We start from the raw sequence: 16,828 nt of genomic DNA on the forward strand, positions 1-16,828 counted from the left end.
GCTTGCTCTCCTTGCCAAGGCATTGGCAAGTTGCAACTCCTGCCTCCTGCAGACACTCAGCTCCACTAATTGGCCACCAAGCTTGCCTCTTATCCAATTAGGGCATTACCATTTGAAGATCTCATTGCTTTGGCAACACAGCTGAGGCACAAGGCCAGAAATCATCTGGGCGTCAGGTTCACAACACTGTTTTGAAAATCTAGCCCCTGATGTGTGTGGTCAGCATGCTGGAGTGTTGAGGCACAAGCCTATAGGCCATCCTCAGCAGTTTAAACTCTGAATGATGACCTGCATGCCAGGTGCTTTTAGATCATTGACCTTCAAGATGGCTCATAACTTACAGTTCTGTTTCTGATTCTCCAGTTGGACTCCACATGTAATATTGAACAATCTTCCTTCAATGACTGGTTCAGTGGCCATCTCAACTTCCAGATCGAGCACCAGTAAGTAAACAGGAAACATTTGGTGAGGCAGGGGACATGTTTTTGGGAGGGGCTGGCACACACCTTTCACCTCTTGGAGACCAAGGTTAGAATCCAGACCTGATTCATGGGACCTTCTCATGGGCTCCTGATCTGAGTATGCTTGTTGTGACACTGTGCAAAAATGTGTTCTATTGACAAAGATGCTTTACCTTAATAAGTCAAACAATGACCCAATAATAGATACCTATAAATATATCATGATAACCCTGTTTTGCTGCTGCATTTTAAATGGACAAGGTTGCTAGATCACTGACTCTTCCTGTTTCCTTGGTGATTCTGATTTAAATTAGCCATTTCACTGACTGCATTTGTTCTCCTTTACTATAGTATCACATGTGCTGAGTTATTAATTCATACAGTCCATCATGCACATTACGGATCTGATACTGGTACTTATATGTAAACTGTCGCACAAAGCACAAAGTTCATAAGTTATACATGGGTAAAAGCCGACTGTCAGCTCTCAACTGGTCATGTCCTCATTCTGTTACCTTGGCCTCTAGATCAATTGTGTGATCGCCATAGGAGTAGAGCCGATGCCAGGTGGTACAGGTGATGGAGGAGCTGATATTCATTCAGGTTTGATGGGCACAGCAGCCATATAAACAGCCTCCATCTCCAGTACAGATGATGTGGTTTTGTGCAGTTCACTGGTGTCAGCATGTTCACCTGACAGATAAAGGAGTGAACCCCATCTCAGGGAGCATGTAACATGTGTTTTGGTTTGTAACAAGAAATCTTTGTACTAGACCATGTTACCACATTGACTGCAATGGTTCAACAAGGTGACAACTCACCGCCACCTTCTCAAGCAACTAGGGATAGTCAATAATTGCTGGTCTTTCCAGTGAAGCTCACATGCTGTGAATGAAGAAAGAACATCCGTTGTTGCTCAGAGCTCAGATTCTCCAACCTGAGGAACATTTTATGAGGTGATGCGTTTAAACCCCTGATGGTGTGAGATGCAGTAAATTTGCTAAGGATTTGGGGCTGCTTTGGATCTCCAGAGTTTTGAATTTATCACAACCCTTTTATCAATTCTTTTAGTTTACTTGTTTTCTTTATAACAAACTAATGGAGATTTGTGTATGGATACTAAAATATAAGAACTTCATTCTTTAACTGAGACTGATTTGTATGTTCTGAGAGTTAGGGACCTTGAAGATATCTGTAACATACCCTGGCTGGGGGATGGAGATGTCACTTGTTGATTTTAACACTCAAGTGCTGGTGGGATGCCTGGTCCATTCCAAAGATCAGGCTTCATTATCATGCCATTGGTGAGCTGCATGCCAAAAACAGGCATCCCGCTGCAGCTTGCTGACTCTGAACCAGCAGAAAGATAGGGCTAGTGGGGAGGGAGTCCAGGATGACGTAGGCCCACATTAATCACCTGGGTGTTCTTGTCAATAAGTCACTGAAAGCTAAAATGCAGGTGCAGTGAGCTAATGGTATGTTGGCCTTTATCACAAGAGGATTTGAGTACAGGAGTAGTGAAGTCTTGCTTCAATTGTCTAGAACCTTGGTTAGACCACACCTGGAGTATTGTGTGCAGCTTTGGTCTCCTCACCTTAGGAAGGATATTATTGCCATAGAGGGAGTGCAACGAAGGTTCACCAGACTTGTTCCCAGGATGGCGAGACTGTCCTATGAAGAGAGATTGGAGAAACTGGGCCTGTATTTATTTATTTATACAGCACTGAAACAGGCCCTTTGGCCCACCAAGTCTGAGCCAACCATCAACCACCCATTTTATACTAATCCTACATTAATCGCATATTCCCTACCACATCCCCACAATTCTCCTACCACCTACCTACACTAGAGGCAATTTACAATGGCCAATTTACCTATCAACCTGCAAGTCTTTGGCTGTGGGAGGAAACCAGAGCACCTGGCAGAAACCCACACAGTCACAGGGAGAACTTACAAACTCCACAAAGGCAGTACCCAGAATCGAACCCAGGTCGCTGGAGCTGTGAGGCTGCGGTGCTAACCACTGCGCTGCCCAGAGTTTCAAAGAATAAGAGGTGATCTCATTGAAACCTACAAAATATTTAAAGGGATAGACAGGGTAGACGCAGGTAAGATGTTTCCCCATTTGGGGAGTGTAGAACCAGGGGATGCAATTTCAAAATAAGGGGGAAGCAACTTGGGACTGAGATGAGGAGAAATTTCTTTACTCAGAGGGTTGTGAAGCTTTGGAATTCGCTACCCCAGAGGGCTGTGGAAGCTCAGTCATTGAGTATGTTTAAAGTAGAGATTGACAAATTTCTAAATGCCAATGACATAAAGTGATATGGGGATAGTGTGGGAAAAAGACATTGAAGTGGACGATCAGTCATGATCGTATTGAATGGTGGAGCAGGCTCGATAGATTGAATGGCCTACTCCTGTTCCTATGTTCCTATTCTGTGGGACCTGGAACAGCACTTCTGTGACTCCTGGATCCACAAAATTAAATTTTCACCTAACTTTTTGGAATCTCTTGGTACAACTAGTTGGAGTGTGCACAGCACACACTATATTCAGTTGTTTCTAGATATTACATCAGGCTACAATATATGGTATACGACCCTGATTTGCTTAAAGGAATGAGGCCCTGATTTTCAGGCAGATGCCTGGGCCACCCAGCAGAAGGCCGCAATAAATAAGACAGCTGAGGAGAATCAGGACAATAAGTTCATCAAGTCGATTTTAATTCCACCAGTGCCCTGATTCTGCCAGGGGAGAGGAGTTAAAACTGGTCGCGTGGTTTTGAATAGAACAAAGGAAGGAAGATTCTGGGGCTGGAGTGGGGCAAAAGGGAAAGGAGTCAATAGTGGAGCTCCACGTTACAGGCTCCAGTTGCAGTATTATTCAAACACCAGCCTCCTTTACAAATGACTACATTTAATTTCCTTTCTCTAATACATTTTTTGCAGTCTTTTCCCGATGATGCCTCGTCACAATTACTACAAGATTGCTCCTTTAGTGAAATCACTGTGTGACAAGCATGGCCTAAACTACCAGGTGAAGCCTTTGTTGCAGGCCTTCAAGGATATTGTAGGGTGAGTAATATACATACCATAGCAGCATGACACCTGGTATCAAGAGTCTGGTTTCCACACAGTTTGTCATTTTAATCCTCGATTATTTGGAAGATGTAGGGCTGAATTTTACCAGCCCCCTGACATCGGGGGTCATGGCGGGGTGGCCAGGAAAATCCTTCTGAGAGAGGCCCACCACAAGCCTCGACGCCAGGAAGGCCCCGCCCCATGTTACCGGTGATGGCAAGGCCTTGGGGCAGCCCCCACCCCCACCCCCCGGCAAACAAAACCTAATTTAAATATGTTAATAAAGTTTAATGAATGAATAATAACCAACCTTTCCACAATGGTCGTCCCACGCTGATATTCTGGCTGGTGGCCGGAAGTCCTACACCCTGGAGATCTGAGGCAGAACACTGATGGAAAGGAGGGAGGAGTGGGGATTTCAGGGCGGGCGATGGGGGTGGGTGTTGCGGGAGAAGCAGCAAAAACGAACATGATTGGCTGAGACGTTGGTGGGAAAGGGTTGAAGGTTAAAGAAAGTTCATGGGGGAAGGTCGTGATTGGAAATTTACTTTTTGGGGGGAGAAGACAAATAATAAACTTATTATTCATTGCGGGAGGTGGGAGAGGGAATTGGAAGTGTAAAGAAAATTTTATTTCAATTTGTTGGAAAATTGTTAAACTTTAAAATGAAATGGAAGTGCCTGAAATCCATTAAAAATGATGCTGGCGCCTGTACAGTGGCGCCGGATGCCGTTGCTGGGGACGGAGCACCTGCCCCCTCTACATCATTGGCGGCAAGCTAGAAAAATTTAGCCTGTAATATTGAACCTATCTTCCACCTCAAAGCTGTCATGAGGAAAAAGAGTTTAATTATATGCTTGACCTTTGTTTCTTTATTTCCTGTACCTATCATAGCGTAAAAAAAAAACTATCATGAAAACCTGTTTGTTTCAAAATACTGCACGGTGTTGAACTACCTGGGGAGTTAGCTTAGACCAGACACAGTGAGAGAGAACAGATATAACATACAGATGTAGTTGGTGACAGAGGGTGCTGGCTGGAAGAAGTTAATCGAGCTTACACATACATGCCAACTGTTTTTTATGCGTCCGCTCAGCAAGTTTCTCCCAGTGTCCGTTTTTTAAAAATTCATTCATAGGATGTGGACATCGCTGGCCAGGCCAGCATTTATTGCCCATCCCTAATTGCCCTTGAGAAAGTGGTGGTGAGCCGCCTTCTTAAACTGCTACAGTCCATGTGGGGTAGGTACACCCACAGTGCTGTTAGGAAAAGAGTTCCAGGATTTTTATCCAACGACAGTGAATGAACCCTGATATATTTTCAAGTCAGGATGGTGCGTAGCTTGGGGGGGAGCTTGCAGGTGGTGGTGTTCCCACACATCTGCTGCCCTTGTCCTTCTAGTTGGTAGAGGTCACAAGTTTGGAAGGTGATGTCGAAGGAGCCTCGGTGCATTGCTGCAGTGCATCTTGTAGATAGTACACACTGCTGCCACTGTGGTGGAGGGAGTGAATATTGAAGGTGGTTGATGGGGTGCCAACCAAGTGGGCTGCTTTGTCCTGGATGGTGTCGAGCTTCTTGAGTGTTGTTGGAGCTGCACCCATCCAGGCAAGTGGAGAGTATTCCATCACACTCCTGACATGTGACTTCTAGATGGTGGACAGGCTTTGGGGAGTCAGGAGATGAGTTACCCGCCGCAGGTTTCCTAACCTCTTACTTGCTCTTGTAAACATGGTATTTATATGGCTACTCCAGTTAAGTTTCTGGTCAATGGTAACCCCTAGGATGTTGATAGTGGGGGATTCAGTGATGATAATGCCATTGAATGTCAAAGGGAGATGGTTAGATTCTCTCTTGTTAGAGATAGTCATTGCCTGGCACTTGTGTGGCGGGAATGTTACTTACCACTTATCAGCCCAAGCCTGGATATTGTCCAGGTCTTGCTGCAATTCTACATGGACTGTTTCATTATCTGAGGAGTCGTGAATGGTGCTGAACATTGTGCAATCATCAGCGAACACTAAAGCCTGGCTACCCGACCAAACCTGACTACATGTGTCAGGTTTGGGTCGGGTCTATATTCTGTGTCCAGCATTCAGGCTCAGGTCAGATCGGGTTCGGGTTGGCTGTGGTAGGCTTTTGTTTTGTATTGTTTTCTGTTTAATCTACGTTTTGACGCGATTTTTTTCGGTTTAATAACGGGCAGCACAGTGGCGCAGTGGTTAGCACCGCAGCCTCACAGCTCCAGCGACCCGGGTTCGATTCTGGGTACTGTCTGTGCAGAGTTTGCAAGTTCTCCCTGCGACCGTGTGGGTTTTTGCCGGGTGCTCCGGTTTCCTCCCACAGCCAAAGACTTGCATGTTGATAGGTAAATTGGCCATTATAAATTGCCCCTAGTATAGGTGGTGGGAATGTGGTAGGAATATGGGATTAATGTCGGATTAGTATAAATGGGTGGTTGATGGTTGGCACAGATGCAGTGGGCTGAAGGACCTGTTTCAGTGTTGTATCTCTAAAAAAAAAATGTTTGATATTTTCGGGTCAGGCATGAAAAAAATTGAAGGACTTGGGCCCGGGTCAGGTTTTAATTTTATACCCAAGCCAGGCTTTAGCGAATACCCCACTTCTGACCTTATGATGGAGGGAAGGTCATTGAAGCAGATGAAAATGATTGGGCCTAGGACACTACCCTGAGGAACTCCTGCAGTGATGTCCTGGGGTTGAGATGATTGACCTCCAACAACCACAACCATCTTCCTTTGCGCTAGGTACAACTCCAACCAGTGGAGAGTTTTCCCCCAATTCCCATTGACTCCAGTTTTGCTAGGGCTCCTTGATGCCATACTCAGTCAAATGCTGCCTTGATGCCAAAGGCAGGCACTCTGACCTCACCTTGAGGTTTGAACCTCACCTTGCCCACACCTGTCCGATTCCTGCTCCCAGTTAAAATCTGGGCTAAACATTATGCCACCTTGTCCATGATCCCTACATTATGTATGCATAATATAGTGAAAAGCTGGCATCCCAGTACCAATCCTTGGTGATACCATTTATCACTACAACAAATCCAGGAATGCTCCTTTAATCCCAACTCTCTGCATCTTTACCTCTGCCTGCTTTCTGTCCATGACACAAGGCTATATCCAATTCCACAAACCTCAATTTTAACTAGCAATCTTTTGTCTGGAACCTTCTGAAAATGCATGCATCCAATATTCATCGAATCCCCCTACCTACCACCTCAATGACTCTGTTCAGCTCGTTTCATATGGCCTACCTTTTTCTTTTAATAAAAATAGCACTCTGACTTGCTCTAATCAACTTGTATATTTTCTAACTGGCCACTTACTGTGATAGGACGTAGAGGGGAGAGATTAAATGACAGATGTCATGGAACAGAATGTAAATGGAGTGCTAAATAGTTGTAGTGAAAGTCTGCCGTTAGCACTCTCTCTGGACTTACACTTTGTCTTTCACTATCACAGTCCTTCCTTCTTGTTCTTCTTCCCCCACCCCCCCCCCCCCCCCCCCCCCCTTTCACATGCTCAAAGACTGTTACATTTCTAACTTTTGCCAGTTCTGATGAAGGGTCGCAGACCTGAAACGTTATCTCTGTTTCTCTCTATACAGATGATGCCAGACCTGCTGATATTTTCGGCACTTTCTGTTTTGATTTCAGAGTTCCAGCATCTGCAGTATTTTGCTCTTATCCAATTAATATGACTACTGTTGTGCATCTAATTTTAAATGAGGGAAATATCAGAACAAATTGCACAGTGACTGCTTATGAAAGGTTAGTTTGTATGAATCAGTCAGCATTCCAAACCCAATGCCCATTCATGTGTGCTTGTGGACAAAAGTCAACAGCAATTAAACTTTGCACACTGCAGAGATATTCCCATGAGCACACATCACTCCATAGGAAGACCCATTCTCACTTTACCCTTGATGCCTTGATGCCACTGCACTTCCAGTATAACTACATTCAGGCCTATTTTTGAGTTGTCATTTTTGTGGAGGCACTTGGTCAGTTTTGGTGAAGTTGTTGGCCTGCTTTTGCTAATTTTCTAGGATGGTATGTATGCTAGCACAGTGTGAAGAAGCTGGGTTGAACATCAGCAAGGATTCATTCAGGAAATTCAAGTTGCTGGCTGGGAGGCAGGCATCACTGAGTCCCACAAGGTGAAGGAAATGGATTAACATCAGTAATAAATCTGTTTGTAGGGCACCAATTCTATGTCCACAGTGATGTCCAAGTATTGGTCCTTGTGGGAAGTTTTTAACTATTCAGTTCCTTAATTGTCCCATTTATGTTTCCCTAACATTTTGTAAATTGATTCTATTTAAGTTTGCCACTGATTAGTCTAATGTGCTACTTCTCTCCCCGCAGGTCCCTGAAGAAGTCTGGTGAGCTGTGGTTAGATGCATACCTCCACAAATGAGGCTACTCTATCAATCCTCGCTTCTCTCTCTTCCTGTCTCTGTCTGAATTCCAGTACTGCATTGGAGTTCCTGTTTCTCTTGGAGTCTGTGTGCATTTCAAGTGGTTTCTGCAGTATTAACAGGAAGCTGCCACTGGCTTTCTGCATGACCCGACGAATGATCTGATCCTCAAATGATGGCTGGTGAAGAACACCTTGAATTCAATTGTTCTCTTTTCTTCACCCACCTCCCCCCAACCCTCCATTCAAGCCTTGGCACACATCCATTGCCAATGGAGCAGACTTCATTTTAATTAGATGAGACAGTGGGCTTGATTTTATTTCAATTTAGTGTGTTTCTGACACTAAACGGGAAGTTCTTTTGTGCTGTGACACCTATAGTGTATCTTGTTGAGTAGTGCAAGGGGGAATTACTGCACCAGCTGTGTGAATATTTAACCTCCAGTTAAACGTACATCAGACATATTTTATTGTAGCCACCACCATTTATTGAAGGAGATGCCAAGGAGGAAGTGCAATGCACAATGCCAGTGTTTAAAACAATCAGTTCACTTCTTCTCCATCTAATCCTGTCAGGGAAAATTTACTTCGTCTTTTTGAGATACAGTTGAAATAATGCACACATTCAGGTCCCAGGCAGGAGTGTGGAACCCGCTTTCCTTCGCTTTCACAAACATTCCAAATGGCAGCAGGTTGCAGTGGTGGTACTGTTTTTCTAAATGGCCTTTGGGTGAGGCTGGGCAGATGGGACTTGCCCACTCTAACTACCAGCTAAGTGATAGCACCACCCAGTGTGATGCAGAGCCTTACAGAGCTGGCCAATCCCAGGTTCATATCCCCAGTCTGCACTGATCTCAGCCAAGGTGGCAATCTGATCCTGTTCTCCCCCACATCTGCACTGACGCATTTTTCAGCAGGGATCGTAGCATAGCAATCAGAAGCCAGAACCCTGGCTGATTTAGGATGCTACAATTGGTCTTATTACCCCTGGATTGGGAGAGAGAGTTGTTGGTCCCTGGCCAGTGCTTTACCCCGCTGACAAACACACTTGGGTGGATGTAGCCCAGGACATGAGGAGACTCTGCTTTGATGTCTCTTGGAGTCATGGAGCTTGCATTCATTAAGTTGTCAAGAATGGCACCTTGTGTGAGATACCAAATGGCATCTGTGGCCATGGAACCTGTACCCCAGTGCAAATCACTGCCTCAAGAACAGGGTACAAATTGGGGGCAGGGGGTTAAACTGTTGCTACCTCCAATACCCAACTCTTCCCACGCACTGCCCCCACACCCACCCCCCTGCCCCTCCAAACACCACCACCAGAAACAGAGAACAAGCAAAATACCTTATGCATATATTTGGCAATACCTAAAGCAAATAAAATCAAGCCCCGTGAGTCCATTTACAAAACAAAATATTGAAGTTTCTACATATGACCTAAGGAATGAATGGTTCTGTAGCAGTTTGAGGTGAGTTTCAGCGATCTGTTCTGTGTTGGTTTGGAGTATGACACACCCAAAATGTGGATTCCAGCCGCGGTCGACCCCTTTCTCGCTGAGCACCTCCCCTGCTTTTTGCAACCATGATCGCTAGGTTCCCTACTTCTATGTTTGTCATGTGTCTCTATACCTGGTTTGTTATCCTAACAGGCAAAGCTCTCTTTCAGTCATGTCTGTCTGTAATTTACAGTAACCAGGAGGACTATGGCATAGATAATTTTTGTTTAATAAACTCACTAATCCTGTTTCTGGCACAACTCAATATTGAAATAATTGTTGAATCCCTTTAATCTCACCCACCCATTGGTGAATATTATTAACAAGGAATGTATTCTTTAACTAACAGCAGTATCACTCACTCATCCTACCAGCTGTACATACGGTTATCGCCCAGTACAGTTCCTGCGCTAAGTTAGTTTGCATAATAATGTGCTTTAAAATTTAAACACCCACACACTACTTTATAAATAATGAGGCTAGATTCTACACTATGAATCTACAGTTGGTCTCAGTGCCACAGGGCAAAGAAGGAGGAAGAAAGTAGCTAGGACACAAAATACCTATTAACGAGAAATGGTAGAATATCTTCCTTTTTTTTCTGTAATTAACTCACTATTTGAACTGCACTGTGGCATTGGAAGAGGAGAGATCCAGTATCCAAATAGTGGATTGATATCCAGATAATTACATCTGATGGAAGTGGAATTGTGAACCTCTGCTCCTCTCCCCTAGCACCCTCCCCCAATCGCATCTAGGCAGTGCCCCTGATCAGGCTAATGACCTGTCCACATAAAAGGGGGTCTTTGTTAATGGAATAACCCAGCACAGTGGAAGAAATAGGTTGTATTGTGTACCACTAGGCACGGAGAAGGAGAAGAGGAATGAACAGCAGGAATGCAAAGCTTTGAAGTAGCTGCTTTCTGAGAATATGATTCCATTGGTGAGCTGGTTATTATGGAGAAAAACAGGTATTCACTTGTGTTTTAAAAGGAATGCCCAAGCTCCCATCACTGTCCAATGATTCACTCCTGGAAAATGCCTGTGTAGATCTCAGGTCATGACAGGATCTAGCTTGACCATGATGATCCCCACAGTTGAATAGTCTGTTGACAATCAGTGCCCAGATTTTTGTGAAAAGGAATGATCAGGTGGACAAGGAGCTGAAGAACTGATGCGGTTACTAAACTGTATCCCAGAAACCGTCTTCTACACTCCTTACTGCGGCACCAGGAAGCAGCACCAGGTGTACCTGAAAATAAGATGCCAACCTAGTGAAACGACAACAGTTTAATGCCAAACAGCTGGTGCAGCATTTTATCGACAGCTCGAAGTGATCCCACCTCCCCTTGACATTCCATGGCATTGCCATTGCTGAATCAACATCTTGGTTGAAGCGTGTGTCACCACTGACTAGAAACCTAACTAGATCAGCCACATAATTGTTACCAGTTTAGGTCAGAGGCTGCGTATTCTGTGGCGAGTGTCTCACCTCCTATCGCCCATAGCCTCTCCAGCATGTACAAGGCACAAGCCAGGATTGTGATGGAATACTCTCCACTTGTCTGGATGGGTTCAGCTGCAACCATACACATGAAGCTTGACACCATCCGGGACAATGCAATTACTTGACCAACACCCCATCCACCACCATAAATGTTACTTCCGTCAACCACAGGTGCATCATAGCTGCAGTGTGTGCTATCTAGAGGATGCACTGCAGAAAGTCAATAAAATTTCTTCAACATCTCTCAAAACTACAACCTCCACCACCCAGAGGGAAAATGGCAGCTGGTGTATGGGAACACCATCAGCTCCAACTTCCCTTTATGTCACACACCATCCTGCCATTTATACTCGTCATTGGGTCAAAATCCTGGAATTCCCTACCTAACTGCACTGTGGGAGTATCTTCACCACATGGACTGCAGCAGTTCAAGAAGCTGGTTCACCACACCTTTTTCAAGGGCAACCAGGGATGAGCAATAAATGCTAGCGGTGCCCAAATCCTGAGAATGAATAATTTTATAAAGTCCAGACGGTCAGCAGAGGAAAAGTTTGGGAGGGGGGGGTGGGGGAGGAATTAGATTCTTCCACCAATTATTTCTTGCTAGCAATCCCAAACATACAGAACATATTGCAGACAGCCGTAATGTGATTTTTTTTGTACTCTGTAATCATTTAACTTAAATTTCTTCAATATTTTTTGATCTTGACCCAAATTTCCATGTCAGAGGGTGCAAAATTGGCAGATTGCCTATTGGGTTTCCGTCCTGATTACGATATGACCCTAATTCCAATGGAGGAGGGGTGAGGAGTTTGTATGAACCTTCTGCCTATACTCCATACCTCAGAATCCAGCTTTAGGAAGTTCCTGAGTTAGGCCAATAATTCCATCCATGACACTTGCTTCAACCCAGTAGATGCAAATATGGGATCCGTACTGGATCCGAACAAGGCACTAAACAACTCAAAGTAATTGATCAAATACAGGCCTTGACTTCCATACCACATTTGCACACTACAGAAGTTAAGGGTCTCTGCCTACCCCAATTTCTTCCACCTGACTTACCTTCTTCCTTCAAACATTAACATCTCTCCTGGGTTCTGCTCCAATTTGCCTGCAGGTAGGTACCTCTGTTCCACCTCTGCAAATGGGATTTAGGACAGGATCAGCATCCATTTAAAGAAGTGACCAGTCTTCCTACATCACTATACTTCTGGCAGTAGAGCAGGGACCCTTTGGGCCCTGCCTCTTTAACTGCAATTATCTAATCTATTTAATGGTGACTTGGTGACTGCACAAATATTAACTGGCATACATGAGGGAAAGGGAGTAACATAATTCTATCTTCTAAGTTTGGGAGATAGGAGCCATGGAATAAGGCCATCTCCAAGAGGGTATCAATGGGGCAGCATCTAATTACTTATGGGATAATAAAACAAATTATCCATAAGAATGTTTAGAAACGAAAACCCAGTAGATCCAATAAATTCATCCCTTTTTCACAGAGCAACCCCCAACTATCTCCTTCACACCATATCCCCCATATATAATTGTCTCTTGTCCATTTCAATGACTTTTCTCAGTAACTCAGGTGAGTGTTTTTTAGGGCGGCACAGTGGTGCAGTGGTTAGCACCACAGCCTCACAGCTCCAGTGACCCGGGTTCAATTTTGGGTACTGCCTGTACGGAGTTTGCAAGTTCTCCCTGTGACTGTGTGGGTTTTCACCAGGTGCTCCGGTTTCCTCCCACAGCCAAAAACTTGCAGATTGATAGGTAAATTGGCCATTATAAATTGCCCCTAGTATAGGTAGGGGAAGGTGGGGATGTGTTTGGGATTAATGTAGGATTAGTATAAATGGGTGGTTGATGGTCAGCGCAGACTCGGTGAGCCGAAGGGCCTGTTTCAGTGCTGTATCTCTAAATAAACTCGTTCCACAAGTTCATTATCACCTAGAAGAAAAACTTTCATCTACTAACATTTTAACTTGTATCCCCTGCTTTTTGAACAGCAACAATTAAATCATTCCCCCTCATAATCCTGAAATCTTTTCTGAAATAAAACAATCCTAATCTATTTAACCATTCCTGATAATTTACATTTCTTGAAATTATATTTTCTGCTGATATCCATGGGAGGAAGTAAAGCTCAGTCTGTGACTCCCCATAATGACAGCTGTTGGATTATTTTAACACAGGTGTGTGCACTATTATTTGCATTTTTATTGATGCTGCATTTTTCATAGGTTGCTGACTATTTGCAACCCATTTCTAGATAATCATATAATTATGTCAGGTTATTTATCCTTTGGAAGGTCTACTGTGGTGCATTTAATGTAGTAAAATATCCCAAGGTGCTCCATAGGTACGTTATCAGAAAAACATTCACACTGAGCCAAAGGAGATATTAGGATAGATGACTAAAAGCTTGGTCAAAGAGGTAAGTTTTAATGGTTGTCAATGGAGGAGAGAGGGGTAGGGAGGTTTAGAAAGGGAGTTTTGGCATTTAGGGCCTAGAAGTCTGAAGATACAGCTGCAAATGGTGAAGAAAAGGAAGTGGAGGAAGCACAGGAGGCCATAATGGGAGGAATGCAGATTTCTGGAGAGTTGTTGGATTGCAGAAGGTTACAGAGATAGTGAGGGGTGAGGTCATGGAGTGATTTGAAAATGAGGATGACCATGTTAAAATCAAGGTATTGCTGGATTGGGAGCCAATGTAGGTCAGTGAGCATAGGGATGATCGATGAACGGAATGGTGCAAGGAAATGGGCAGCAGAGTTTTGGATGAGCTCAAATTTGTCAAGGGTGGAAGATAGGAGGCCAGCCAGGCGAACAATGGAATAGTCAAATCTGGAAGTAACAAAAGAATGCACGAGGGTTTCAGCAGCAAATGGGCTGAGGCATGGGCAAAAACAGGTGATATGAAGGAGGTGGAGGTAGACAATGTTTGTGATTGATAGGATACGGGGTCGGATGTTCAGCTCCAGGTCAAATAGGATGCAGAGGTTGCAAACAGTCTGATTTAGCCTGAGGCACTGGGCAGGGAGGGGGTTGGAATTGATGGCTAGGCAATGAAGTTTCTGGCTGAGGCCAAAGGCAATGTTTTCCTTCTCAGCAGACATTTTGACTCATCCAGGGGTGGACGTCAGACAACACAGAGGCAGTGGAGGGGTTGAGAGAGATGGTGGTGAGGTAAAGATGGGTGTTGTCAGTGTACAGTTGAAACCTAATGTCACTTTTTCAGATCAGAAATAGGAGGGAGCAAGGATAGATACTTGTGGGACATCGGAGGTGGGGTTAGGAAGAGAAGGCATTGCAGGAGATTCTCCAAGTACAACTGGATAGGTAAGAGTGGAACCAGGCCAGCACAGTCGCATTCAGCTGGACAACGGAGGAGAGGCATTGGAGGAACATAGCGTGGCCAGCCATGCCAAAGACTGTAGGAGAGGATGAGGAGGAATAGTGCACCATTGTCATAGTCACTTTGTAATTTGTGAATTTGATTAGGGCCTTGTCAGTGTTGTGGCATGGGCAGAAACCTGATTGGAGAGGTTCAAATATGGGATTGCAGGAAAGATGGGTACAGATTTGAGAGGTGATTACATGTTCAAGGACTTTTCACTAAATTAAATAGTTCCCTCACCTCCAGGTGTAAACACCAATAAAGTAACAGCCATCCTGGAGTTACTTGAGAAATCATCAATCAAAAGCTTCACAATAAGTCCTATATTGTCAGAATTGAGCTTATAACCAGAATTCCATCCTCTTGATTCACATCCAGCCTATAACTCTTGAATACATACACTACTTACATACACTACTCTGTACATAATGCCTCTGAACTCTTTGATTAGATTCCAATCACTATAAGTTCTTATTATTCACTTACATATAAACCATATGAACTCCTCAATTAGATCCCAGCCTGCAAGATGATGTTCTGGTGTGAATATGTAGCCCTCCTTATGTAAACAAAGTTCTAAACCATGCAGCACATATCAGATTTAATAGATTAGTTTTACATCAAGTCTCAGTAGTCAAGAGTTCTGATATTATGCACAGACGTTTAATAGTGGAAGGATAATGTGACTAGGGTATGCTGCACAGTCTGGGAACCTCTTTAAACTGCTGTTCCTCAACATGCAGCATTCATATACTGTAGTGCAGACCCTATGGGACATGTTTAAGAGTTCTGTAAGTCCATTACATTGTTGATGAATCACATTAAATGATTGATTCTGGAATACTTACGGTCGGAGATGACCTGTATTTTATCATTAAGTGTAGACCACCTGACATAGACCATCATTTCAAAAGTTACATTTGTCTAGTTTCCTGTTTCCTACCTGAACCCCTGTAGACTTCACCTCTGCATTCCAAGTCCATTCTCTCCTCCCAGCCTCTTTGTGGCAGACTGCTTAAAGTAGGTCATGTTGGATTCCAGGGATAGGATATATTAAAAAATCCAACCTACTCTCAGCTTTCCATGAAAATCATGCTCCTCTGGTGTCAAGAATAACAACACACTTGCTGAAGAAACTTAAGGGTCAGAGATACAGCATTTTGCTTTTAGAACAAGCTTAACCAGAATATGTCATAGGTACTGGTATATTGCTAATTTAAACAATGATTATATCTAGTGAACCCTGCTATTAACTTGAATTCATCACCTGCCAATTCTGACTAAGGAAAGAATGTTTATTTATAAAGCACCCCTCATAACCTCAGGACACCCCGAAGTGCTGTACAGCCAATTGCCTTAGAAGTGTAGTAACTTTTTCAGGAAATGTGTTAGTCAATTTGTGCACAGCAAAATCCCATAAACAGTATTGAGATAATGACCAGATTTTTTTTTAGTGCAGTTGGTTAGATCCAGCTGTCAAGAGTCCTGTTTTACCAGGACAGTCTTCAGTTTATCAGACTATAGGCCTTTCTCACTTGCAGAATGCCTCATTCCCACCAACAAACACTAAATGAAGACCTTGCCCAGGCCTTAATTGACAATGTAGGTCACAGCCTTCTGGGTAGGCAGAAATTTAGGTTGTTTCTTAAATCAGTTGTGTCAAAAATCATCAGAAGATTAAAATTGTTAGCGGTTCCAAAATGACAATTGATTCTTTGATTAATCAGAACAACTACCTTGAACTGTATTTATTTTGACTTAAGTTTCATTTAATCTACTGAGATAGAGAAGAGTTTGATGTTTTTAAAAGAGTACAATGTCTCAGATAAACCGTTAATAAAAACTCTTAAATGGCATTGAGGAATTTGGTTTCCTTATTCTTGTTACAAACATTTTTTGATGAAGCAGTCTGGAATTCTTTAAAAACATACACTGGGCATTAAAATACTTTATTCTTTTCTGTTCGAAATCCATAAGTCAAACTGTTGTCTCTGGTTCTGGTGCCATCCTGATGTTACTCTGATGATGTACAATTAAAGCTCCTCCAATGTCCTGATATATCCACTAATGATATGGCCTGTATTTCACCACTGGATATTTGAAAATTTTGAATGTAGCTATGTTTTACATCATCCCTAGCAACCTTTTGAAGTTTGCTGTTAGAAGTCCCAAGTCCAGTTTTACACTTGGCAAAAAAAAATCAATGGCCTCATTCCAAAGTCACAGGCTGGGATTGTCAGCACTCTGGAGACAGACTGGGAACCTGGAGGGGCAGGAAAATGGAATGGAATGGCATTGGGAGAGCTCCCTGATGCAGTCCTGCATCGGGCCACTTTGCTGGCAGCAAAGCGGCCCCCTGCCATGGAGAGAGGCAACCAGCAACTTGGAGGCGGCCTCCCAGCGGCTTTCTGGAGGTAGGGGGACCTTGGTTTCCGAAGGGTCCAT

The 16,828-nt window shown here is 43.7% G+C and overlaps 1 protein-coding gene across 3 annotated transcripts in view; it reads left to right on the forward strand.

Moving 5' to 3' along the window:
• Positions 1-16,239, forward strand: part of fads2 (fatty acid desaturase 2) — an 87,735-nt gene extending 71,496 nt beyond the window's left edge. For 2 of the 3 annotated variants that reach the window (XM_068046176.1, XM_068046174.1), the window contains 3 exons: positions 364-443; positions 3,410-3,535; positions 7,929-16,239. In XM_068046176.1, the coding sequence (XP_067902277.1) occupies positions 364-443; positions 3,410-3,535; positions 7,929-7,980 (258 nt within the window). In that variant the 3' untranslated portion in view covers positions 7,981-16,239. The remainder of the gene's footprint in view (positions 1-363; positions 444-3,409; positions 3,536-7,928) is intronic. The other variant, XM_068046175.1, reaches the window with a different exon arrangement.
• The last annotated feature ends 589 nt before the right edge of the window (positions 16,240-16,828 follow it).

Source organism: Heterodontus francisci, chromosome 14 (genome assembly GCF_036365525.1).
Source record: "Heterodontus francisci isolate sHetFra1 chromosome 14, sHetFra1.hap1, whole genome shotgun sequence".
Classification (NCBI taxonomy): Eukaryota; Metazoa; Chordata; class Chondrichthyes; order Heterodontiformes; family Heterodontidae; genus Heterodontus; species Heterodontus francisci.